This window comes from Macaca thibetana, chromosome 3 (assembly GCF_024542745.1).
Source record: "Macaca thibetana thibetana isolate TM-01 chromosome 3, ASM2454274v1, whole genome shotgun sequence".
NCBI lineage: Eukaryota > Metazoa > Chordata > Mammalia > Primates > Cercopithecidae > Macaca > Macaca thibetana.
This window is the reverse complement of record NC_065580.1, coordinates 1,426,688-1,452,975: the sequence shown is the minus strand read 5'-3', so window position 1 is coordinate 1,452,975 and position 26,288 is coordinate 1,426,688. Positions and strand designations below refer to the sequence as shown.

Sequence of the window (26,288 nt, the reverse complement as noted above, 5' to 3'; positions counted from 1 at the left end):
GACCGGCCCCCATGATTCAGTGACCTCCCACCAGCTCCCTCCCACAACACGTGGCAACTGTGGGAGCTACAATTCGAGATGAGATTTGGGTGGGGACACAGACACACCCTATCACCTCCTCCTTGCTCTTCCGGCTCTGTCTCAGCAGATGAAGCCTGAGTCTACGCACCTCTTTGTGATTGACCCGTTTCTCTGGGTATGGCTCATGTACACAGGACGGGCACCGGAGAACCCACTTCGGCTTGTTTATCTCTTGTGAATCTGTTTTTTGTTACAGGAGTCCACCCCGCCTAGGAACTCAGAAGAACAGAGGAGACACTGCTTTTTCTTCCCCACACAGAGTAGCAGCCTGAGGCCACTGGCTCAGGCAAAAGGGGAACCTGAGTTGGCCTGGATGCTCGGTGGCTGCCCTGATACGTGATTATGGAAAATGTGATGCCAGGGCGGTCTCGATGCTGGAGCAACAGCCCCCACTGAGGTGGGCTTGGCTCCATGTTCACTGTCTCAGGAGCAAGGCTGCAGCACGTTCCTCCACTCCACAGTGCCCAGGTGGGCCTGGGCTGGGGGCATCGGACACAAGGCATCCTGGCCGCCACCCAGGCCTAGCCTCTCCAGGGCACCTGATGCCCACCTCAGGAGAAAGGCACCTGAGTAGAAGGGCATGGGCTTTCAGAAGGAGGGTCCCTGATGGGTTGCAGATGCACCTGCCTGATGCTGGAAACAAGCTAAGTTCCTCCTGCTGGCCCCAACAGGAGAGTTTCTCCTGACAGACACACCTCTGGGCCCAGGTAATCAGCATCCATGGCCCTAGCTGGACAATTCCAGGGTTGAAAATGAAGGTTTCCCACTTGTAGCTCATGAACTTTGCCAGGTAAAAGTTTCACATTCATGGAGTATACCAGCTGTGAATGTGCTATGGATGTAGCTAAGGAAATTTCAGCTTTCAGGAATCGCAATGAGAAAAGGAACTTAATTTGATGTGGGGTTTGGTGTAGGGAGTGCGACGTGTCACTTCTCCTGCTTCGGTCTCCCCTCTGTGAAATGTGTTGCCTCTTGGGGACAAGGGAGGTGACACCCATGTGAAGTGTGGAACAGACCCCGGAAGGAAGCATCACATAACCATTGCTGCCACTGTGCTGTTCTGAGAAAGCTGCAGCAGGAGCTCTGGGGGGTGCAGGATCCTGTTAATTTTCTTCATTCTCTTTAAGCAACTCCAGGTCTGATGGGTTGGTCCACTGAAAGGGGTTTCTGGATTCTTATACACTGAGGGATCTTACGAGCATCCCTAGAGTTCAGTTGTTTAAATAAAAATGAACTTCTGGTCCCACACGAGCCAGGCTCCCTAGGGAACCTACAGGAACAATCTTGCTGTCTACTAAGACCCGGGCCCAAGGCAGGCCTCTGTTTCTTCAGCGGGAGACATCACGAAGTCCCCACCTTAGACAATAAGCCATGTCCCTGCGACTGAAATCTATATTATGCATATTTTTATAAAAATGCAGCTGAAAATGTTAGAAAAGGGCACAGGGAGGGAGGGAGGCATGTCGAGAAGCAGGGACTGCTGTTGCCACAGGCAGACATGACTTATTTCATCTTACGTGACTATTTACTCTGATATTGAATAAAAATTGAATGTGTTGCTATGGCAACTGCCACATCACACAGCACCTCTCCTGCCTTTAAGTCACAGAAAGTATTGAGAAGGCATCCGTGAGCCAGCGCAGCGTGGAAACCTGTGTGCCATTCATAATTCCAGGAGGAAAAGATGCTGTTTCATAATGAACTCCTATTTGTCAATATGTCAACTGCAGTTAATTATATCGAAAATACATAGTTTTGTGTTTTTCTTCACTTTTGAGAAACAGAAAAAGAGTGAGAAGAGCAGTAAGCAGCAAGCAGGCTGGTGGGGTGCATCTGAGCCCACCACAGTGGGGCTGCCTCGGGGCCATCGAGGTCCTCCTCACGGAGCCAGGCCCACAGCGGGCCTGTCCTGGGGCCATCGAGGTCCTCATCACGGAGCCAGGCCCACGGCGGGCCTGTCCTGGGGCCTTCGAGGTCCTTGTCACGGAGCCAGGCCCACGGCGGGCCTGTCCTGGGGCCTTCGAGGTCCTCGTCACAGAGCCAAACCAGATAAGGGGTTGCTCCTGACCTTCGACCTCCCACCAACCAGCTCGTCTGGGGTCCTCAGATGGGCTGAATGTAGAGCTGCTTGGGCTGGGCTGATGCAAATATTTTAATGCAATTTTGTGCAGATTTCCCTTTTCAGATGCAAATTAGGAATATTTACCAGTAAACAGCCTTTTCTTAGGACTGAGGCACTTTTGCATTTAGGAGAAAACCGTCTGTCAAGTAATGCATATTAGAATAAAATAAAGTGATGGTGCAGGAAATGACAAAGATGCCCACTCCCCCCAGTACCCACTTCCCCCAGTACCCACTCCCCCAGCACTTGCTCCCCCCAGTACCCGCTCCCCCAGCACTCACTTCCCCCAGTACCCACTCCCCCAGTACCCGCTCCCCCCAGTACCCGCTCCCCCAGCACTCACTTCCCCCAGTACCCGCTCCCCCCAGTACCCGCTCCCCCAGTACCCGCTCCCCCCAGTACCTGCTCCCCCAGCACTCGCTTCCCCCAGTACCCACTCCCCCAGTACCCGCTCCCCCAGTACCCGCTCCCCCAGCACTCACTTCCCCCAGTACCCACTCCCCCAGTACCCGCTCCCCCCAGTACCTGCTCCCCCAGTACCCACTCCCCCAGTACCCGCTCCCCCCAGTACCTGCTCCCCCAGCACTCGCTTCCCCCAGTACCCGCTCCCCCGGTACCCGTTCCCCCGGTACCCACTCCCCCAGTACCCGCTCCCCCTAGAACCTGCTTCCCCCAGTACCCGCTCCCCCAGCACTCGCTTCCCCCAGTACCCGCTCCCCCAGTACCCGCTCCCCCCAGTACCTGCTCCCCCAGCACTCGCTTCCCCCAGTACCCGCTTGCTCTTGGGCTTCTGGGCTGGGATTTCACAGGTTCCCTGAGACTCTCACTGTTTTGTGAGGTGGAAGTGAGTGTTTCTGGAGCGAGAGTCCTAGTTTTACTTGGGCTCAGAGAGGGTCTGAGGTTACTGGAGTGTTACGCCCCAGTCACCGCAGCTGGGTTCTTTAGGCTGAGCTGGCACTAGGGACGAGCTTCAGAGTGAGATGTAGGGTCCAGTGGTCCCCCCAGGCTTCTATCCATGATGTGACCCAGCATTGCCATCAAACACACTGTTACCTTTGCAAGCTCAGATCAGTCACCTTAACCAAGAAGGCCTGTGAACTCTGACACCTCAGGCTTCTTAGGTCCACTGCCTGGAGCCTCAGGAGCTGTGCTCTTCAGATACTCCTGAACCCACTGCTCTTGCTGCATTCTGACAAACCTACCTCTGACCACGGGAGCTTCTCTTCCTCGTGGGAGCTGCTCCGGCTCCAGGGGCCCTGTCAGGAATGTGTGGCCAGGCTGTCTGCCCCACCAGCCCATCCTGCACCCCCCACCCACATCTACTGTCCCTTCTCTTGAATCCCCAAACACAGGCCCTCATCTAAAGTCCAGCAGTGATTTTAAACCTTTACCATGTCCTGGCCTATGCGCAGCCCCGTGCCACGCAGAATCTTCACGGATGTCTGATGACTTTGGTTACTGTGAGCGTTCCGCATGGCGACCACAGTCAACAGGTCACAGAGGCCGCCCATGTCCCCAACAGTGGCTGCTCCCCTCAGGTCCCCACGTTTGCTAATGTGTGTGTAAGCACCTTTGCTTTGGTTACATATTTTCTCTTTATTTAGATTGTAAAAAGTGGTACTAAAGGTAAAATGGGATAGAACTAGACACACACATTGTTCCAATCTCAATCTCCTTGTTTTGCCATAATTGGTTTTTATAATTACCCAGACATAACCACCAGGGGAAACCTCGCTGGGTAAGGGATACATGAGACTTCTCCGTTATAACTTTGCAATTCCCTGTGAATCTAAAATGGTTTCAAAATAAGAAGTCAGAAATGATGTAAAAACTTTTGGACAAAGGAAAAAACTCACTTCCAATTCCACTGAGAAAAATAAAATCCAAAGCCCCCAACTGATGGAATGACCCACTCTTGACCAAGAGGACCCCAGAGAAACCTTAAAACTGAGTTGGGACCATGACAGGATGAAAGTCAGACCCGCCTCGTTACCTGCCGCCATCGCTAATGACCACCAGGCTTCCTTCCCTGGGTTCAGACCCGCATGGTCACCACCCCCCTCTCAACTAATCACCACCAGGCTTCCTTCTCTGAGGGCTGAACAGAAACCAGCCCTTTTCAAAGACTCCGTCCCTGATATCCACCAAGTGCCTGAAGCTGCTCTTCCTTTCACGGTTTCGACCCAACAACAAATCAGCATTCCTTCCTCATAAGAAACCCCATTCACGGAGTGCCTCTGGCTGGTATGTGGAGGCTGCACAGGGAGGGCCTTCATGTCCCCTGCTTCACCTTTTGATGCAGAATGCCTAACTGTAATCTGTTTACATGTTAAGCCTCCATCCCCCAGTGAACATGGGATGCATTTTGCACACGTTAGCTGACTATGCATGCCCGTGTCTCCTCTTCATGAATATTCACAGTTCCTCCCATAACCTGCGGAATATGTATACTTAGCCACTCGCTCAGCAAAAATTCCCGTTCCCTTTGCCTCTCACTAGAAGTTCCTGTTTCTGGCTTCTGGCCGGAGGCTACGCTTCCCAGCCGGTCAGGATGGCTGCCCTGCAGGATGCAGTTCTTTATGAGGAATGAAGCTCTCCTCTCCCAATTACGAGCCTCGTCATTCTTCTGCTGCCACCATCAGCCCCATAAGAGCTGTTCTCTTATTCGCCCATTATGTACATGGGCTTCTAACATCTCTGTGCACACATGTGTTTACACAGCTGCCTTTAAGTTTAGAGTTTTCAAAATTTTTAATGAAATCACAGAACTTGATTTATTTGACTGTTATGATGAGTTGCCTTGCTATCGTTTTATATTTTAAGTCAGTTTTTTTTTTTTTTTTTTGGTGAAGGTTTTGTTTTTCTGACTTCCTTGCTGGGTGGAGTGTCTTCCTAGGATAAATTTCTGGGAGTTTGATTACCGAGCCAAAAGGGAACAGTTTTTGTTTATTGGTTCGCATGTGACCCCTGCTGTCCTGCCTTCTAAAGAGTCAGACTCGTTCACCCTGCCTCCCACAGAGTGTATGTATATGAGTTTCATCACATACGGTTTTTATTTATAAAACCAAAACTGTTGTTCATAAGCAACCTTCAGTACTAATCTTAAAAATAGGACTTTAGGCTGGGCGCAGTGGCTCACGCCTGTAATCCCAGTACTTTGGGAGGCCGAGGTGGGTGGATCACGAGGTCAGGAGATCAAGGCCATCCTGGCTAACACGGTGAAACCCCGTCTCTACTAAAAAATAGAAAAAATTATCCAGGCGTGGTGGCAGGTGCCTGTAGTCCCAGCTACTCTGGAGGCTGAGGCAGGAGAACGGCGTGAACCCGGGAAGAGGAGTTTGCAGTGAGCCGAGATCACGTCACTACACTCCAGCCTGGGCAACAGAGCAAGACTCCATCTCAAGAAAAAAAAAAATAGGACTTTAGACTTAGGAGGTGATTGGAACATCTACAGATTTCTCACCCCATTGTAGCTGTGACATTTCACCTGCCCCCAGCACTACAGGGCTTCTGGTCTCACACAAATCATTTTGGCTGGAGAGGCCTTTGCGAGTGGTCTGCTTGCAACTCTCCTCCTTACCTGTTGGCATCTCCCAAATAGCATTTCTTCCAGCCAACAGCCTTATCCACCCACCTGGACCCACCTGAAACATCTAATGTGCCTGAAAAGGCAGAGTCGTGCTGCTGGGCACTGCAGAGCAAGAGCTGTTACCCCGACAAGCAGGGGCAGCTCCTCCCCACCTCCCCACCTCCTCACTCCAGCTCTGTTTACCTGTGGGCAAAGGCCCCCCTCTGTCCTGTCCTCTCCAGGGTCACGCTTGGGTGTGTAGAACCAGGCATCTGGTGAGGTGGGCAGGAAATCTGCATCTTCACAAGAGCCCAGGGAGAAGGTGCATGGCCATGTTGGGCCACCACGGCTGATATGTTCCTGCTATTGACTTGGCCAAAGTGTGCATTCAATGTCCAAGTTCCTCTTGGTAATCCCCAAGGAACTGGGTAGGAGCTGTGTACAGTAGCAAACCTCTTTCCACAGACAGGAAATGACAGGATGGAAGCGGGGGCAGGAAACGAAGCTGGTTTCAAACACATCCATCATGCGTCTCACTTCTGCCCCACTGCTTGCTCCCTGTGGTAAGTGCTGAGCATCCGCACTCCCCACCCCCCAGCCCCCACCCCAGGTAACACACATCACACTGGAAATTCACATTATTCACGGGGTGGATTCTCACCCCCCGCCCCCCACCCCAGGTAACACACATCACATGGCAAATTCACATTATTCATGGGTTGGATTTTTACCCCCCCCCCACCCCCCACCCCAGGTAACACACATCACACGGAAAATTCACATTATTCACGGGGTGGATTCTCACCCCCCGCCCCCTACCCCAGGCAACACACATCACACAGGAAATTCACATTATTCACGGGGTGGATTCTTATTCCCCGCCCCCCACCCCAGGTAACACACATCACACGGCAAATTCGCATTATTCACGGGGTGGATTCTTATCCCCCCCGCCCCCCACCCCAGGTAACACACATCACACGGCAAATTTACATTATTCACATGGTGGATTCTTACCCCCCGCCCCCTACCCCAGGTAACACACATCACACGGCAAATTCACATTATTCACGGGGTGGATGCATGACCATAGGTTCATAGACTTTTAAGGGACTTTTGGGATCCACATATTCTTAGCTACAGAATCCTTTCTTGGAAGAAAGTTTCACCCAGAAGCCCAATGAGCAGCAGCAGAAGCTTGGCGCTTGCTGAACCGGAGTGTGAGGGTGGCGTGAGCTGAGCACCCAACTGCCTCGGAGCCCCCGGGGCTCCCTGAAGAACCATCTTACGACCTCTGACCTCAGCCCACACTGAACAGAGAGAAGGCTCCCTCGGCAGAGATGGGGGGCTCTTTGCCACCCCGGCAGCCCCCAGTCTGAGCAGCTCCTCCCCTCAGCTGCTGCTCAGATCCCTCCTGTTCACGCTCTGAGCCCGCAGGGGCCCTGCTGAGACTCGGGGTTGGCCACTTGTCACTGACACGCTGGGTGTGGCTCCTCTCTGCTCTATCACGACGCTTAGAAGCCAGAACGCTGGGCAGGGCACCTCTCTGCTCTATCACGACGCTTAGAAGCTAGAACGCTGGGCAGGGCACCTCTCTGCTCTATCACGACGCTTAGAAGCTAGAACGCTGGGCACGGCACCTCTCTGCTCTATCACGACGCTTAGAAGCTAGAACGCTGGGCAGGGCACCTCTCTGCTCTATCACGACGCTTAGAAGCTAGAACGCTGGGCAGGGCACCTCTCTGCTCTATCACGACGCTTAGAAGCTAGAACGCTGGGTATGGCACCTCTCTGCTCTATCACGACGCTTAGAAGCTAGAACGCTGGGCAGGGCACCTCTCTGCTCTATCACGACGCTTAGAAGCTAGAACGCTGGGCAGGGCACCTCTCTGCTCTATCACGACGCTTAGAAGCTAGAACGCTGGGCAGGGCACCTCTCTGCTCTATCACGACGCTTAGAAGCTAGAACGCTGGGCACGGCACCTCTCTGCTCTATCACGACGCTTAGAAGCTAGAACGCTGGGCAGGGCACCTCTCTGCTCTATCACGACGCTTAGAAGCTAGAACGCTGGGCAGGGCACCTCTCTGCTCTATCACGACGCTTAGAAGCTAGAACGCTGGGCACGGCACCTCTCTGCTCTATCACGACGCTTAGAAGCTAGAACGCTGGGCAGGGCACCTCTCTGCTCTATCACGACGCTTAGAAGCTAGAACGCTGGGCAGGGCACCTCTCTGCTCTATCACGACGCTTAGAAGCTAGAACGCTGGGCAGGGCACCTCTCTGCTCTATCACGACGCTTAGAAGCTAGAACGCTGGGCACGGCACCTCTCTGCTCTATCACGACGCTTAGAAGCTAGAACGCTGGGCAGGGCACCTCTCTGCTCTATCACGACGCTTAGAAGCTAGAACGCTGGGCAGGGCACCTCTCTGCTCTATCACGACGCTTAGAAGCTAGAACGCTGGGCAGGGCACCTCTCTGCTCTATCACGACGCTTAGAAGCTAGAACGCTGGGCAGGGCACCTCTCTGCTCTGTCTATCACGATGCTAAGAAACCAGAACACACTCCTAACTCTGGATACAACTGAGAAGGCTGTAGCCGCGCATCTGCCTTTATCCAGATTATTTTTCTTCCAAACTTTTGAGTTTTGCTTTTTGGTGATTATCACTCTCCTTTGGAAAAAAACATGGCTTTATTAATTTGAATAAAATGCAAACACTTTTCAAGATATCAGAAATTAGATTTTGAAGTACATCAAAATGCCACCCATCTATGAGGGGTGTGTATCTGCACTGTAATCTGTTCATTTCCTTTAAATTTTGTTTTGAGATATTTCCATTTGGCTTAAAAGGTTTTAATTCCACTATCTGTCATCACGTGCGTTAAATGCAAGTGCAGGGGAGAGATTTTGTAAATGCTATTAGATTTCTGTAATCAAACTCTGCTTTATATTCCAGAGTCAGGGATTAGAAGAATTTTAAATACATTTTAAAAATCGGAACCGTCAAATTCAGGCTTAACACTGAATAAGGCAACTCAAATTAGAAAAAAAGTCATTAGCTTTTAAATAATTTCTCAACTTGTACCCCTTTCTCCCATTTTCACCACCGCAAATCTACTCCAAATATACAAACCTCCTTCCCTCTCCTGGGGGCAGCCTCCCGACGGAGACGGGCAGGGATGAAGCGGGAGGCACAGACGCTGGGCTTGAGGGCCTGCTGGGCACGACGTCCATGGAGTCAAGAGCTCGAGAAGAACTCTCTTTTGAAATGTAAAATGGCCACGTGGAGAAGGATGGCGCTCCAGGAGCTGGTCTCCAGCATTTAGCGGAACGAGGGAATATCTGGAGATGGCCAGGAAGACAGGCAGGTCAGGGTGGATGAGCTCCTTGTGGCCAGATTGTAACCAGTGGGTAAAATAAACATTACTCTAGGGTTTCATCATTTTCGGTCCCAGGGATGATGGAGCCTCTGCCCCGGGAATGGCAAGGTCCATCCTCTGCTCGCTCAGGGGCCACAGAGGACACAGGTCGGACGTGGATGGAAGCAGAGGCGTGGTGCCGTGCAGGTGAGCTCCTGCTCCTGCCCTCGGCCCCCACGGTCCCCCGCAGGAAGCCCATCAGCCCAAGTCTAGGCAGAACCTCCCTGCCCACACATGAGATGGGTGGGCATCGGGGGTGGGCACAGGCCAATTCTTTCTAGAGTTAAATAGTCCACTTCACAGATAATCTGAGCAGCAATTCAGATTTCCATGCATTGAATCAATCTACTTCCTAGACAGAGCTTCACAAGGAAAAGTGATGCCATTTCCAATAAGAGATGAGAAAACCTAGGGGGAGAAACAGGCTCTGGCAGGAAGCTCAAGAGCCCTGCGTGGTCCACATTAAGTGTGAGTCTCCCCTGCGGATCTCCCAGGAGAGAAACGGAGGCGGCCTGTGGCCACACACGTCTGTTGCTCGGTGAACGGGTCAGGGCTGGAGACACGGTGAAGCTGGGGATCATCACCAAACACATGATATAAAAAGCCAGGGCCCAGGTGAGTTCCCCGCAGGAGAGAGCACGGGCAGAAAGGAGGAGGGACCCAGGCCCTGGAGAGTCCGAGCTGTAGAACTGACAGAGGAGGAGCTGGTCGACATGAAGGGAAGAGATGGCGGTCGCCCGAGTGAGTGCAGAAAGCAATGCAGGTGACGGCCGGGTTCTGCCTTCAGGAAACGACGGGCCTTATTCCTCGATGCAGCTCCAGCTCCACCTGGGATGGGAGCTCCGCGATGGAAGGTTTGTCTGTTTTGTTCACTGCTGTAGTTTCAGTTCTTAAAACCTGCCTGACACGTATAAATATCCAGGAATGAGCGAACGAACAGCCCACTAAACGGAGACTGAGCAGGGACCCTCAGACACGCACATCGAAATCCCACATGACACACGGCATCGGCTCTGAGGAGCACGAAGCCACGAGCACAGGAAGAAAGGGGATCTCCAGATTCCAACACGGAATGGAGCCATCGAAACCAGGCGTGACCGGGAGCTGCTGCTCAAGTGGCTCTTGGACATTTGGAACCTTTCCTTGGATCCCAGTGTGTGGAAGCCGAGAGCTGGGGGGTGAGTTCCGACAGCCACAGCCCATGCGGCCTTGGGGTGGATGGAGATGGGGGCTCCACATGAGGCCCAGGACCTTGAGGACCTGCCTCCCTCAAGACTGAAGCCCAGGAACAGACCACCCACCAGCTGGGGAAGTGGGGAGGGGGCGGAACCCCAGGCCTGTGCACATGCCAGAGCAAGGTCCACACGTCACTGAATGGCGCAGAAACTCCCAGGGGGACAATTGACACGACAGTGGATCCGCTGGGACACTGAGGGCAAAACTTCTTATCCAGAAACTCTCACATAGAAATTCACACTTCAGTATCATCAATCCCTGCTGAAGGTAAGCTCACAATTCTAAAGAAAGACTTCATCAACCACGAAAGACGACAGACCCGCAGGAGGCGTTCAGCAGACGTGATGAGCAGGAGTTGTAGAAACCTAAGACTAGGAAACAGCCGGAGGGTGTGGATTAGACTGTAAAATAAGTAGGTTTAAAATGACTGAAAAGATAAAAGATGGTATCGAACACATAATCAAAGTAGAAGGCAAAAGAACAGATTTGATAAATTACTAAATAAAAAGTTTTTCTAAGTGAAAAATACAGTAACCAAGAGAAAAGTACCCAACATTTGGGTTTTACAATAGATTAGACACAGAGGAGGAGGGAACGTGGGAAACAATTTCAGGAAATAATCCGTCATGTAGCATCGAGGGAGGGAGAGGCGAAGGCGTGACAGAGGGTGCTGTGACACGGTGGACGGAGCCAGAAGGTCCAACCCCTGCCTAATCCAAATGCTGTGGGGGCGTCAGGACCACGGTGAGAATGACAGTGAATGTTTATGAGTGCTCACTCGTCTGCACTCCGCCGCCCCAGACGTCAGGACCACGGTGAGAATGACAGTGAATGTTTACGAGTGCTCACTCGTCCGCACTCCGCCACCCAGAAACCTGCACACAACCCGGTGGTGCGGGTTCTGTGATGACCCCCGTTTGACAACAGAGGAAGGAGAGTCACGGGGTGAGCACAGAGACCACGGGAGGCCACCGTGAAACAGATGGCGAGGGGCGGCTCTGCAGAGTCAAGAAAGGGCCTGAGTGAAAGGAAGCACCAAGTACAGCACAAAACCCAGATTTCCCAATCCAAGCGGGGAGTGCCTGGACATCACAGGTGTCCACCGGAGGACGGGAGGAGCTGGGAGGACCAAACTCAGATCCCCTGATACAAGCGGGGAGTGCCTGGACATCACAGGTACCCAGCAGAGGATGGGAGGAGCTGGGAGGACAAAACTCAGATTCCCTGATCCAAGCGGGGAGTGCCCGGACATCACAGGTGCTCAGCGGAGGATGGGAGGAGCTGGGAGGACCAAACTCAGATCCCCTGATCCAAGCGGGGAGTGCCTGGACATCACAGGTACCCAGCAGAGGATGGGAGGAGCTGGGAGGACAAAACTCAGATTCCCTGATCCAAGCGGGGAGTGCCCGGACATCACAGGTGCTCAGCGGAGGATGGGAGGAGCTGGGAGGACCAAACTCAGATCCCCTGATCCAAGCGGGGAGTGCCTGGACATCACAGGTACCCAGCGGAGGATGGGAGGAGCTGGGAGGACCAAACTCAGATCCCCTGATCCAAGCGGGGAGTGCCCGGACATCACAGGTACCCAGCAGAGGACAGGAAGAGCTGGGAGGATGAAACCCAGATGCCCCGATCCAAGCGGGGAGTGCCTGGACATCACAGGTGCTCAGCAGAGGACGGGAGGAGCTGGGAGGACTTAACTCCCCCAATCCAAGCGGGGAGTGCCCAGACATCACAGGTGCTCAGCGGAGGACGGGAGGAGCTGGTAGGCTACAGCCACAGGTCCAGGCCCTGTGGCTCCTCCAGTATGGGAAGGGCAGCTCTGTCCTGAAAGGGTGGCCGTGGAGGTGCTGTCCTCCAGGCCCAAGTGTGTGTGGGAAGGAGCTCCGTCCTGAGTGGGCGGCCAGGGAGGTGCTATCCCCCTGGCTCATGTGTGCGTGGACAATAACATCTGACCTTCCATGCTTAAGAGGCAAAGTGTGGCGAGGCACACGGCAGAAGCCACTTGGGCTGGAGCTGCCCAGTCAGTGGCTCTGCCTGTCACCATGTCCTGCCGCTTTCCTGGAGTGGCCAGAGTCCAGGTTTCAATGAGGAAGGTGTGTCTGGACACCAGGCACCACACTGGTCACCTCCCAGATGAACCCCAGAGTCTCCCATTCCCCGTCCCCCACCCCTGCCCCTCCAGCCCTCTCAGGGCAGAGCCTCCTTCATGTTCACAGGACCCACCTCCCTGCCCACCACAGCCGCTTCTCACGGGGCCTAAATATTCCACAGTTCAGCAGATGGTCCCAGCCTCGACGTGTTCTCTGACCAGATTACAGAGACAGCTCTAACCTGAGTCCATCTAGATTTGTCCCTAATTCCTGGACACCATTTTCCCTGTAGGAATGACTTAGCACCAAACACCACCCCACGTGATGAGCTCAGAGGGAGAGGAAAGGCAGGAGGACACCACAGCTCCTTCCACATGTAGGAGACACACAGCCGCTGGTGTGACACGGGGTCACAGCCGCCCCCCACTGACTCCACCTCGAGGCCACTTGGCCCCTCCGCATCAGTCACTGCACCTTCTGTGGGATGCAGGTGGCTCTCGGCAGCCCCCCCGACTCTTGGCTTCTTTCTCACTCTTTGCTGGGTGCTAAAGACGCAGTAAGCTTCTGGGAAAGACCAGGGCATCACCGGCTGCCCAACACCTCGTTCATCCAGCACGAGCCAGGAAGGCATCAAGAAACACCGAGAACAGGAGCACCTGTCGGGCCGTGAGGCCGGTTTCCATCGGTCACTGGCTGCTGTCCTCTCCCACACCCTGCCCGTCATTTAACCGAGAGGCAGACATTTTCCAAGCCCTTCAGGCTATCCTTAAGCAGGCACTGCATGGGAAGCGCAAGAACCTCTGTTTGGGAAGAGCGGCCAATTAAGCAGCTTCTTATTTCAAGAGCCCGAGTCTCGGGCCTGGTGAGGACGAGATTTCCCCACAGAAGCGGCCTGTCTTTAAGTGGCTCCGCAGAGGGCGGTTCTGCTGTGTAGCAAGCACACTCATAAATAAGCGCTCCTTCACAGTTAATTATCTCTAATGGCAAGTGCTGTGAAACCCAAAATCTCAAATGCGAGAGCGCAGATTGGTTTCGGTCCGCACTGACTTACGAGTGGCCACACGCCATTCCTCAGAGGAGGCGCGTCCGCGCTCTGTGTGCAGTTCATTAAGTTGTCACGTGAGGGGACGGTGCCCGCGGCTCTGGCTGCTGGCGGAGCCTGGCCGACGCCTCTCTGACACCAGCATGGTGGGGTTTGGACACACGGGGGCTTGATAGATTTTCAATGATATTATGGAAGCATTTCCCGTTTTATATCACCTCTCCCAAATATACGTCCTTCGATATTGAAGATACAAGCATGTCCCACTGCATCCCAGGAGGAAAGAGGAATCCCTCTAGCCCATATTCATTTTCACACACTTAGCAACTACAAAACAGCTGAAGAGGGGAGGAAGTGCACGTTTTCTGAAGGCTCCTCTGTTCTTCTTAGCCATTAATGCTTTTTCTTGTGGGGATACTAAATTACGACTTCAAAGGCCCTAAGACATCATTGAACTCTCCAGGCACATTTTGTCCCCGTTTCCCACCCACAGAGGATGCTCCTGCCGCAGCCCACTGGTCCTCCCCAGAAAACAGGACCTCGGCTGAATTAACCTGCAGGTCCAGCCTCTGTTCTCACAGTGCTCACCAGCACCCAGACAGCATCGCCGATCTCAGAGCAGACGGCACCCCTCCCGTTACTCACCGACCCGACTCCGGTTTGAAGAATTTTCAGTCCAGAGGTTTCCTCCAGTTTGTCTTTGTTGTCAACTGTTAGGAAAAATCAGAAAGCACAGGGGTCAGGTTGGAAAGGTCCTCAGTCTCCGGGCACCTCTGAGCATTTTTCTCCATTGAAAAATTCAATTACCGACTGCTTGACCCATCTACCTTAATGGAAGGGTCACGAACAGGCACAGAATTAGAACCTGAACGAGGCTCCATTTTCCCACTGACCACTGGGTCCCCCTCGGGCCAGCTCAACTGTGCGTCTTTGGTTCCATCTAGAAAGGGATGTCCCACCAGGACCCCAGGACTACTGTGAATCACTGATGAGAAATATGTAGACACGCTCTGCAAACTGCAACGTCTTATTTTAAAATTACGTAATCGTTCGTAGCTGTATAATTACTGGGAAATATGTGTCATTAACCAGCATTAGGTGTTGATAAAAAGACTCCCCAGAAGGCCAAGCCGAGCGTGTGTATTTCTGTCATCAGCACCACCAGCTACTCTGCGGCCTCTTGTTCATGCCCTGACAGGAACATCCTATAATAATTTAGCTCTCATAAAAGCCTCACCCTGGTTTTCTCCTGATGTAGAATGAGGAAGACGTTCAGAGAATGAATTGCACTCGATGGCAAACCACGGGAAATGAGCTCTGGAAACAATTAGCAGATGGAAATGAACCCTCAGTAATCCCAGCACCAACACAGCAAACCCACCTGCCTCACTTCACGGAGAGGACGGGTGTCACAAGGCAATTGACCTTGGCTTACGACTCTGTGGAAATACGCGTTTGCATAAAGCCGTTGTCGCTTTGGAGATGAAAACCAGAAAAAAACGGAATTTCACTGCAAACCCTACCAACGAAGAGGCCTTGCGATTGTGATTAACACAGGATGAGAAGCAGGAAAATATCAATTACTCTCACCCCTTATTGTAGCACCCCCGTGTTAATCTGGGGTAATGAAATTATTCCTTTCGGAGGGACGCGAACGAGATCCTGTCACAGCCTGCCCTTCCCACCTTTGCGGCCTCTCCATTGTCTTACGGAAAGTTTTTCCCTTCGAGCAAATGCATATTATTTTTTACATGTAAGTAATTACCTACTGCGCTGAAAGAACGAGGCAGACAGAAAACTGTGCTAAAGCAAAGCTCCTTTAAAGCTTTAGGATGGGGTGGGAACCCAGGGAAGGGGAGGGGAGGACACGGACGTAAGCCTTGGGTGGCAAGAGAGCTGTAAGGTCATCAGTGCTGTTGTCCTCCCGCAAACAGAGGAGACATCTGACTGATCGGCAAGCTTCCCTCAGGTGGGTAATAGCGGACTCTTTTAAGCAGGCTGAGGAACAGAAAGTGAATACAAAAGCAACCTGAGAACCACCCCGGTCACTGCTGCAGAACAGTCACTGATGTCAGGGTCAGGAATGGAAACGGCAGCCCAGCCCACAGTAATGAGAAAAATCCAATCCACAGGGGAACAACCTTTTCCTATGAAGGGCAGGTAGCAACTGGGTCAGGCTCGGCAGGCCCACGGCTCCGTCTTAGCTACTCAGCCCTGCCTTGCAGTGTGGAGGCAGCTGCAGGCCACGCCTAAGTGAATGGTCGTGGCTGTGTTCCAATAAAACTTTATTTACAACAGCAGACAGTGGGTCTGATTTGACCTGCAGGCTGTGGTTGCCAAGAGGTTGCCCGGCCCTAGTCCATTCTCCACACTGCCCAGGGTGTCACGAGCCGTCAGTCTAACGGTGTCTGTCCATCCTTGGACTCAACATCCAGACCTCTGGTTCCAAATCCAGACCTTTCAGTGGTCCTTCAAAGCCTTTCAGTGGTGTCCCCTGCAAGCACGGAGAACTTGCCTTGCTGGCCCTGAGGTCCAGGTGACTCTCCTTGTCCAGATATTGGGCTTTTCAGCACATTTCAGGCGTTCTCTGTCCCCTGCCAGGATGCTCTGAGCTCCTCAGTCTGACAAGAACACGGTCCTCTTTCCAGGCAGCTCAGGCCCCACATGTGCTCAGAGACACCCCCTTCGTCACCATCCTCAGCACGGCCCTGTGTGTCTCACAGCTCATGGTGTGCAGGCTGCCTGTCCCATGCACAACAGGATTGTGAACTGCCGCACTGGGTGATTTCTGCTGTGTAAATGCTCCCATCGCGGTCGACTTCAGCGCTCATGTGAAACTACTAAAGGGAACGGGTAGAGACGCTGTCTCAGTCCGTTTGTGTTGCTGTAAAGGAACACCCGAGGCTGGGCAATGTACAAGCAAAAGAGGTTTCTTTGGCTCACGGTACTGCAGGCTGCACAAGAAGCACGGCACAGGTGTCTGCGTCTGAGGATGCCCCAGGCTGCTTCCACCTGCAGTGGAAGGTGAAGGGAGCCGTGCAGTGTGCAGAGCTCACATGGGGAGAGAGGAAGCAGGAGGGGGCGAGGGAGGGCCAGGCTCTCGTTAACAGTCAGGTCTCACAGGAGTGAAGAGAGAAGAAGTCGCTGACCTCCACCCCGGGAGGGCATGAATCCATTCAGGAGGGATCCGCCCAGCCCCATGCGCCCCTCCCCCATGATCCAAAGGCCTCCCACCAGGCTGTGCCTCCAACCTGGGGACCGAATTCCAACATGAGGCAGGGCGGGGTCGAACCTACCAGACGCAGAGTCGCACATGGGGAGTGAATTTCAAACCGAGGCACGGCAGGACCGAACCAAGCAGACGCAGAGTCACACATGGGGACTGAATTTCAAACCGAGGCACGGCAGGACCGAACCAAGCAGACGCAGAGTCACACATGGGGACTGAATTTCAACATGAGGCATGGCAGGGCCGAACCAAGCAGACGCAGAGTCACACATGGGGACTGAATTTCAACATGAGGCATGGCAGGGCCGAACCAAGCAGACGCAGAGTCACACATGGGGAGTGAATTTCAAACCGAGGCACGGCAGGACCGAACCAAGCAGATGCAGAGTCACACATGGGGAGTGAATTTCAACATGAGGCACGGCGGGGCCGAACCAACCAGACGCCCAATCACACATGGGGAGTGAATTTCAACATGAGGCACGGCGGGGCCGAACCAACCAGACGCCCAATCACACATGGGGAGTGAATTTCAACATGAGGCACAGCGGGGCGAACCAACCAGACGCCCAATCACACATGGGGAGTGAATTTCAACATGAGGCACAGCGGGGCGAACCAAGCAGACGCCCAATCACACATGGGGAGTGAATTTCAACATGAGGCACGGCGGGGCCGAACCAACCAGACGCCCAATCACACATGGGGAGTGAATTTCAACATGAGGCATGGCGGGGCCGAACCAACCAGACGCCCAATCACACATGGGGAGTGAATTTCAACATGAGGCACGGCGGGGCGAACCAAGCAGACGCCCAATCACACATGGGGAGTGAATTTCAACATGAGGCACGGCGGGGCGAACCAAGCAGACGCAGACCTGCAGGTGCACAGGAAAGAGTTCCCACCATGCAGACACGGAGGACAGAAATAATCTCAAGGGCGCTGATGACACGAAAATGTAGAAAACCAGTTATAAAATGGTGAGCTTGAGTATTGATCGCCTCTGCTCTTAAAACAGTTTATTTAAGTGTGTTTTTATCATTCAGTGTTTCACAATGGCTGTATGAATAACGGGCTCACAAAATTCCTGAAAAAGTAAAACTAGTTCTGTCGAGTGGATGCAAACGGTCCCCCGCGCTGCTGGCACAGTGTTTTGTTTATTCCCCAAGTGGGCCTTCCTGTCCGTGTTTCCTTGGTTCTGAAGTGGGCCTTTCTGTCCGTGTTTCCTTGGTTCTGAAGTGGGCCTTCCTGTCCGTGTTTCCTTGGTTCTGAAGTGGGCCTTCCTGTCCGTGTTTCCTTGGTTCTGAAGTGGGCCTTCCTGTCCGTGTTTCCTTGGTTCTGAAGTGGGCCTTCCTGTCCGTGTTTCCTTGGTTCTGAAGTGGGCCTTCCTGCCCCTGTTTCCTTGGTTCTGAAGTGGGCCTTCCTGTCCGTGTTTCCTTGGTTCTGAAGTGAGCCTTCCTGTCCGTGTTTCCTTGGTTCTGAAATGCACATTTCCCCCAGCTGAAGTGGGGTGGCAGCATGGGCCAGTGCAGTGAGGACTCTCGGCAATTCCCGCTGCCCTGAATAGGCAGCGCAGCAAGGCGCATCCTTGGAGGCCTTGGGGAGGGAATGAGTCCTTGTTTCTGCCTGAGCACTTTCTACTGGGGCCTCCCAAGACGCCAGGAACACGCAGCAGCAGAACTTCCAGAAAGGCCGTCGGCTGTGGCCAACAGTAACTCAGAGGATGGTCTTCTTGGCTACAGTGGAATGCTCATGAGAAATGCTGTGTGGCCAGCCTGGAGAGCACATGTGGACCAGCCAGCAGCGGCCTGGAGAGCACGTGGAAATCAACCCTGCTGCGGCCTGGAGAGCAGGTGGGGACCAGCCCTGCGGAGGCCTGGAGAGCAGGTGGGGACCAGCCCTGCGGAGGCCTGGAGAGCACGTGGGGACCAGCATCGTGCTGTGGAGACGCTCAGTGGAGGGGCTCTGAGTGTGACGTGTCAGGATTCTTTAACCCGTTGATCGCTAAAACTCCTTTTAGATGCCCATGCAAGAGTGAGGCTGATAAATGAGTCTGAGAGATTGTTCAATAAATACAAAATCATCTGAGGTGATTCCAAAGCATGTGCTGTGGTTCAGTGGCACCGTCTGCTCTTCACTGGACCTGAGCTGAGAAATGGTTTCCAAGTCAGTGAAACAGGCATCGTGGTAAGTTCCAGGCAGAGCTGCCTCCCGAGCTGACTGTGAGCCTCTCGAGGACAGGCAAGGTTCTTCAGGGTCTGTGACTGCACTTTGATGCTTAGGGGCCTGTGTTCTTTCTTCAACAAATGCATCCACGCTGCTGCAAAGGACACGATTTGGGGCTACCATCCTAAGCAAATTAATGCAGAAGCAGAGAGCCACACGCCGCCACACGCACTCACATGGAAGTGGGGACCAGACATCAGAGAGCCACACGCCGCCACACGCACTCACATGGAAGTGGGGACCAGACATCAGAGAGCCACACGCCGCAACACGCACTCACATGGAAGTAGGGAACAGACATCAGAGAGCCACACGCCGCCACACACACTCACATGGAAGTGGGGACCAGACATCATCAGAGAGCCACACGCCGCCACATACTCTTACACGGAAGTGGGGACCAGACATCAGAGAGCCGCACGCCACCACACGCACTCACATGGAAGTGGGGACCAGACATCAGAGAGCCACACGCCACCACACGCACTCACATGGAAGTGGGGACCAGACATCAGAGAGCCACACGCCACCACACGCACTCACATGGAAGTGGGGACCAGACATCAGAGAGCCACACGCCACCACACGCACTCACATGGAAGTGGGGACCAGACATCAGAGAGCCACACGCCACCACATGCGCTCACATGGAAGTGGGGACCAGACATCGTCAGAGAGCCACACGCCACCACATGCACTCACATGAAGTGGGGACCAGACATCGGGTACTCACAGCTGTAGAGATGGAACAACAGACACCGGGGAATGTAAGAGGGAATGTGAGAGGCAGCAAGAGGGAGGCGGGAGGAAAGGGCTGAAACTCCCTCTGGGGGACGTGCTCACTACCTGTGTGACGGGAGCAAGTGTACCCCAAACCTCAGCATCACCAGTATGCCCAGATCACAAGCCTGCACATGTACTCCCGGAATCTAAAATAACAGCTGAAAATTAAATTTACGGATAAGTAAACAAATGTGCCACCGACAACCCTCCCAGCACGCCCCTGGTGCTGCCTGGCAAGCCTCTCAAAACTGACCCCGGGCCTTTTAAACTTTAGTTCAGTCCGTTTAAATCAGCAATTGAAGCAAACAACCTGAATTAATTTTTTTTTTTTAAGTACTGAAAGGTTTTAAGAGAGTACAAGGGACAGTTTCATTCTCAAGCTAATCTGAGACCGCAGTGTAAGTCAAAATCGAAGTCACAGAGTAAAGTAATTGAAAAGTAATGAAGCTGGCAGTGGCTACGTTCCTGCCACACGCCAAGTGCCGGGGCCAGCGCTTCCCACACTTCGATCCGTCTCCCCGTCCAGGCTGTGGATTCCCATGCACACTTCCCCCGCAGCTGTGAGGACCACGTGGGAGCCTCTGAGCCAGCGTGGCCCAGGTCTCAGCACCCAGCAAGCGACGAATCCACGGCCCTCGTGGTGGCAGCTGTTTTGCTGCATGTGTTGTGACCGGGCCACCGTCATTCCTAAGGAGAAGGTATCTGCTCCGTGTCTGAGACTGCAGTGTGCTCTGGTCTCCGGCGCCATTAACTCGCCGATCAGTGCTTCTGCTTGTGTTCTGAACGTCAAACATCAGCTGGAGCATCGCTCGACGACTCTGCTCCGGGTGACTCAGCTATCAAGGTCTTCCCCCAACAGCGGAATCGCTGTGGCCCCCCAACAGCACCCACAGCAACAGCATAAAGGTCACCAGGATTCTCCTGATTTCTTCTTTTTCCCAGGAGAGGGTCTGTTCCTTCCCCACAGGCCGGTTCCTTCGCAGGAGGAGTGAGGGCTCCGCAGGCTGCTTCTTTCTCAGCGCCCACAGGCTCCCGGTGTCACTGCTCCCTTCCCGAGGCCTCGCACACCGTCTGCTGAGTGATGCCGCCCAGCGCTGTGCTGGGCACTGACATGCAACCTGCCAGTTCACGTCAAGAAACTCCACCATCCTCTGGAAAGCCCGACAGTGCCCTGAGCAGGTGCCGGGGAGTCTCAGAAAACACAGAATCCGGTCCCAGAGTCCCCAGAGTCCAGCTTCTTGCCAGGGAAATCTCTTTGGAGACTGCCGAGTGCTTTCGGGGGTGTCTGTGTGTTCCCTTGGCGCTGTGGAAGGAGGCAGCGTCTGTGGGGCATCAGCTGACTTCATGGGGTCCTGTGTTCCGGCCCCCTTTCGGCGATGCCTGTCCTCACTAGTTCACTTTCTGACTTTGAGATTTCTCGCTGGCAGAGAGAACTGAAACACAGAGAGGCTGCCGTTCCCTCCTCCTGCGCCGTGAACGCTGCACAAGGCAGCCTCTGCGGCACAGGCCTGTGGTTCGTCGCTTCAGATTTTTTTTTTAACCTCAAATATGCCTAAAAGGAAAAACAATGCCTCGTGGTCCCCAGCATCCTGTGGGTCTCAGGCCACCCTGGACACCTCTCGACGTTATTCCTGCATCCTTGACGCCGTACCGGATTTCCCTAAACGGCCGCGTGGATTCCCTTTTCCACTCTGTTGGTGGAACTGGGACACGTGTTGACCTCGGATCCTGACACATCTGCACTGGGGAGTCCACCGTCCTCTGATGGGACTTCTGCCCACACATGTCTAACCGAGGACTCACACCCACTCCTTTTAAGTATAGAGTAAATGCCTGCTGATTCCCAGTGTTCTTCTGTCCCTTTTTATGAACTCCATGACAACACAGCCAAGTTTTAAGTCTCTGCTAACCATGTTGAAGGAGGAAAAAAAGAAAAAGCCTGCTTCAGCCAGATGTCCATCAAATGCCAGGTCTGAGTTACGTTTTGAGCCGAGCTCTGGGCCTCCCGAGTCTGTCAGGCCAGGGCGTGGAGACAGTTGGAGAAGCTGCCTTAATAAAGGCACAGAACAACAGAGAAAGCCCGTTTTTATCTTCATGGGAGACAAAAAGGGTTTCCAAACACAAAAAAGAAGTCCTTTAAAATTAAATTCACTAGATGAAGGATATGCAAATTACCTGAAGAAGCGGAACCCTACAATGTTCTCAAAATTCTGCAATAGCCTATTTAATGAGTATTTTAATTTATCAGACTAATTCTTTGCACTTGACAATTTATGCAGCATTCCATATAATTAAGCTGCTACAGTGGAATAATTTTGCCTACTCTCTTTATCCTCGTTATTTTAACCTGAAAGAATGTGCAGAGGTCTCTTCTCTAACCTAATTACAATGGGGATCGCTTAATGGCTTTGCTCCATTAGAAGGCTGGGGGGAGGGAGAGCCCCCAGGCCCAGGGTGAAGCTGTCACCTGGAGCCTGTAGCTTTCTGGACAGCACCACTGGCTTCCTTAGGAAGGGTCCTCCTCCCTGATGGGGTGGAGCCTGGTTTCTGGCCGAGCTGAAAGGACACCCCCAGGGTAAGAGCTGCCTCCTGTGCCACAGCCACCCTAAACAAGCTGCCTCAACGCTGCCACTTTCCACCCAGGGCCCCCGTGCAGGGGGTCAGCATCTCCGGGTAATTTGGGGACCTCTGAGGACTCTGCCCCTGCCCTGAGGTCAGCCTTCCCGAAGCTGGAAGCCACCGGTCAGGATTCCCCGTGCATGTCAGCAAGGTGCCCAGCCGAGGGCTTTCCTTAAAGTGGGTGTCATTCCTGGGAAGAGGAAGGGGAATGAGCTTTGAAGGAAGCTGACTCAGTGATCGGAGCTCGGACCCCAGCCCGCACCTCCTTTCCTTTTTGGGTATCCCAGGTGGCCACAGAGCCGCTGGGAGTGCACAGGCCTCCTGGGCCTGGGCGAGCTGCCCTGTCGCAGACTGACACGAGGCCCACCTGGGCACAGGGCTGATCACAATTCCTGTAAAGGAATCTTTTAAAAATAAGCAATGTCCGTGCTTTCCTATTTCAGCCCATTCTCTTTCCCCATGTCGTTTTCTGAAAAGAACTCTAGCAGGGCCATACATGAGGCCCACGAGGGTCCCCACCTTCCCTCGGAGTGGCTGCTCCCAGACTGGGCTCTCTCAGTGCTAATAGGTTGTCTATGAAAAAATGGGGTCTTTATTCATACCAGGTTGAGAAACAGCCTGCTGGTCGCTCAGGCCAAACCTAAAAACTCCTAAAAAAAATTAAAAAATTGCGAACCTTCTCAAAGCCTTTCACTCACTGCTGTACGCTGTGAACCTTTCACGCACCCTCTGGGCACTGGGGCACATGTTGCTCTCCTAGGACCATGGGTGGCATGGAGGATGGGTTGGGGGCCGAGGGAGACCTTAGAGAGGGGCGGGGTAGGCAGGGTCCACGTGTCCTGAGCCCCTCTAGACTGGGGGCTCGCCAGGGTCTGAAGCTTCCTGGAGAAGGCCCCGCTCTAAATTTCTTTGGTTCTGGGATCTCTAACATGTCTTAACATCAAACACACGCAGTGACGCTTCCTCAGTCTTCATTTCAGAACCAAAGACTCTCACTCAGCAAATCCTGAGATCCCGAGATCCTGACAACCTGACACCTGTTGGAAAGGTCTGGAAGCCGCCATGGAAGCTGTCACTCGGCCCCATGGGACACTGGGCTGTGGAAGTTGTGCCCCCAAGGGTGGTACGTCTCCGAGGGTGGAGAGGCTGGCCCCGGAGGCAGGTGCAGGTTGGGGGGTGGGGTCCTCACCACAGCTGGAGGGAGGTGCACGGGGAGGGGCCCTGAAGGGATGGTGGCCACCCAGGACCCCCCACAGCAGGTTTTCCTGTACAGGTGAGAGAACCTTTCTGTGGAGAGGCCCCTGCCTCACTCAGAGTGCTGTCCCAACACCGTCACCTGCAAGAACCCTCTGGAGGATGCGCCGTAGCCGGGCCATGTACAGCTCCTTTTTGTTGGGCTGTGATGGTGGCTGGAGGCAGGTCCCATCCGGCGCACAGCCCTGGCCTTCTGCAGCCCTCTCGGCAGCCAGCCCTGCTCCTTGGAAGTGGTTCTCAGCCAAAGGCCTGCTCCTGTGTGAGCAAGATGCCTTGGGAGCGGGAGGGAGCTGGGGTGCATTTACGTGTGTTTAATCTCAGTCCCACCACGGCACACGGCGCCCAGGGTCCTCGGCTGACCCTACACCTCCTCGGCCCCCAAAGCTCGTCCTTCCCCAAACCCTTGGGGAGGAGACAAGGGTCACAGTGTGGCTGGTGATGGTGGGAGCAGGAACCAGTGTTTTATGCTCAGATCTGTGCTGAAATCACTTTGGACAGCCGAGGGGGCGGGAGAATGAAACATAAAACAGCCTTCAAGGTGGGTGTGACAGCATCTGGGGCACTCTGTGACCAAGCAGTGGGGCCCGAGGGTAAGAATGTGGGCTCGGAGAGGACCAGGCCAAAGCTCTGTGCAGCCACTGGCCAGCCAGGCACCACGGGAACATCCACCCCTGTATGTGGGGTGTCCTGGGTGGCAACATCTCCCTGACCCATGTGTGGCGTGTCCCCGGTGGCAGTATATCCCTGACCCACGTGTGGGGTGTCCCCGGCTGGGCCTCAGGCTTCTCTTTTCCACCCTCTTCTGCCTCCCTGCACCGTGTTTAGTCCTCAGGCCCTGACTGGCGTCTGTTCGATGATCAGAGCTGTTTTCTTTCCTCAGGCCCCATCCTTTCTGCAGATCTGATATTCCCACCTGTCTTCTTGCTGCTTCTACCAGGATGTCCAGTGGTGTCTCCACCCAAATTCCTGACCTCACCGACTTCCCCAAGCCTGTCTGTCCCCTATGTCCCCAGCCGGCCAGTAGCTCAGGCCCACAGCCGCAGAGCCGCCTTCATCCTCCTCGGACACAGCACAGCGCGCCTGGTGAAGCCGGCAGGTTCTGGCCTCAGGGCACACACGGGACCTGCCGGTGTCTCCACGAGCCCAGGTGGGTCCAGCAACTCATTCTCTGCTCTGGATCTTGCAGAGACCCCAATTGCGCTGGCTGGCTGGCTCTTCCATCCACGGTGCCGGGCCAGGCCTGGGAGGGGCCGCGCAGGCCGAGCCTGGACGATGTCCCCTGCACCCAGCACTTCTGCCACGCGAGCCGTGAAAGGGCCTCCACCCCTGCAGCCTGCCTTCCGTGGAAGCCACGTGTTACGTGAGGCCTTTCGCGCCCGGGAACAGGGAGGTTTGAAGAGCGGAAGCGCTTAGGCAGGAGAAAACACAAATTAATGAATATGTCAAATCCTGCTGCTCAGGTTGCAGAAAAGCCAACATTCTGCATAAAGAAGTATTCGTTCCTGGCAGTGCCAGGCACCCACTCTGGCATTTCTTTACACGTCGGCTCACAGCTCTGGAGGTGCACGGACAAACGTGGAGGCGCCCGCAGCACCTCACAATCCCTTTCACCTTTCCACGTCAGTCTAGACAGGACATACACGACTCACGCTACCAGCTCATGACATCAGCAACCGCAGGGATCTCAGAGCCAGAACTGCAAATGGCAAATGTCTTATTCTTATAAAAATATGGGCTACAATTTGATTAAATTGTCAAAAAATACAATTTAAAATTCAGCTTTATTTAAATACTTTTGATTGAAAATTTTGATATTTTTTGAATTATATTTGGCTTTAGAATATTTTTGAAGAAAAATGACTTTGGAAGCATAATTTTAGTTTACAATTTTAAATGCATTTTTATTTTTAATGAAAATACTTTACATTTTGTACCCCATGTGCAATTACAGTTGAATCATTTCTGTCTAAAACACTCCAACTTTATGAAGATCGTAATTAAACAATCTAGTGATTTCATGAAACAAGGGGAATAAAATGCATTTACAAATAAATATATAATAATTTACAAAATTATGTATGTCATTAATTTATTACTCAGCCAAACCTTACCAGCCCATTGAGAGAGAATATCACTACTCACAGGCTTGTAATCCAATCTACTGTCTTTTTCATTGGATTAATTTGCAGAAATAAAAACAATAGCTTTATATACATCATTTAAATAATTTTTTCACTATGAACATACGTTTTTCAAAGGATGAAGCATTTTTTTTAACAGCTAATGAGCCTCACATAGACTTTTAAATGTTCAGAAGCCCAGTATGGAACGCCACTTGCCCTCTGGCCTTGGACCCCTCGACAGCTGGACAGGGGCTGAGTCTACACAGAGTGGGGAGGGAGGGTGCTGGCCATTCACACACACTCACACCTCTCCTCAAAGCCCTGCGCTGGCCCGTCTCACCCAGAGTGAGGTCTACAGTCCCGGCCACAGACACAGGGCCCTTCAGAACCTGGCCCTTGGCTGCCACCCTGATATCACCTCCAACAGCTCCCTCACCCCTGTTCAGCCACTCCAGCCCCTTCAGCGTGGGATGCCCTGGCCAGCGCCTG

General features: G+C 53.4%; 1 protein-coding gene and 1 long non-coding RNA gene across 2 annotated transcripts in view; both read right to left on the bottom strand.

Annotated features, from left to right (window-relative positions):
• PTPRN2 (protein tyrosine phosphatase receptor type N2) overlaps positions 1-26,288 on the bottom strand; it is a 1,007,974-nt gene that overhangs the window by 332,945 nt on the left and 648,741 nt on the right. Inside the window, exon 12 of the mRNA XM_050785710.1 lies at positions 14,208-14,272. Coding sequence (XP_050641667.1) covers positions 14,208-14,272 — 65 coding nt within the window. The remainder of the gene's footprint in view (positions 1-14,207; positions 14,273-26,288) is intronic.
• LOC126951550 (uncharacterized) lies at positions 7,299-8,282 on the bottom strand. Its single transcript, XR_007724520.1, has 6 exons — positions 8,098-8,282; positions 7,902-8,048; positions 7,755-7,852; positions 7,559-7,705; positions 7,412-7,509; positions 7,299-7,362 (listed from the first exon to the last, which is right to left on the bottom strand). It is a non-coding gene; the product is annotated as an uncharacterized LOC126951550 (long non-coding RNA).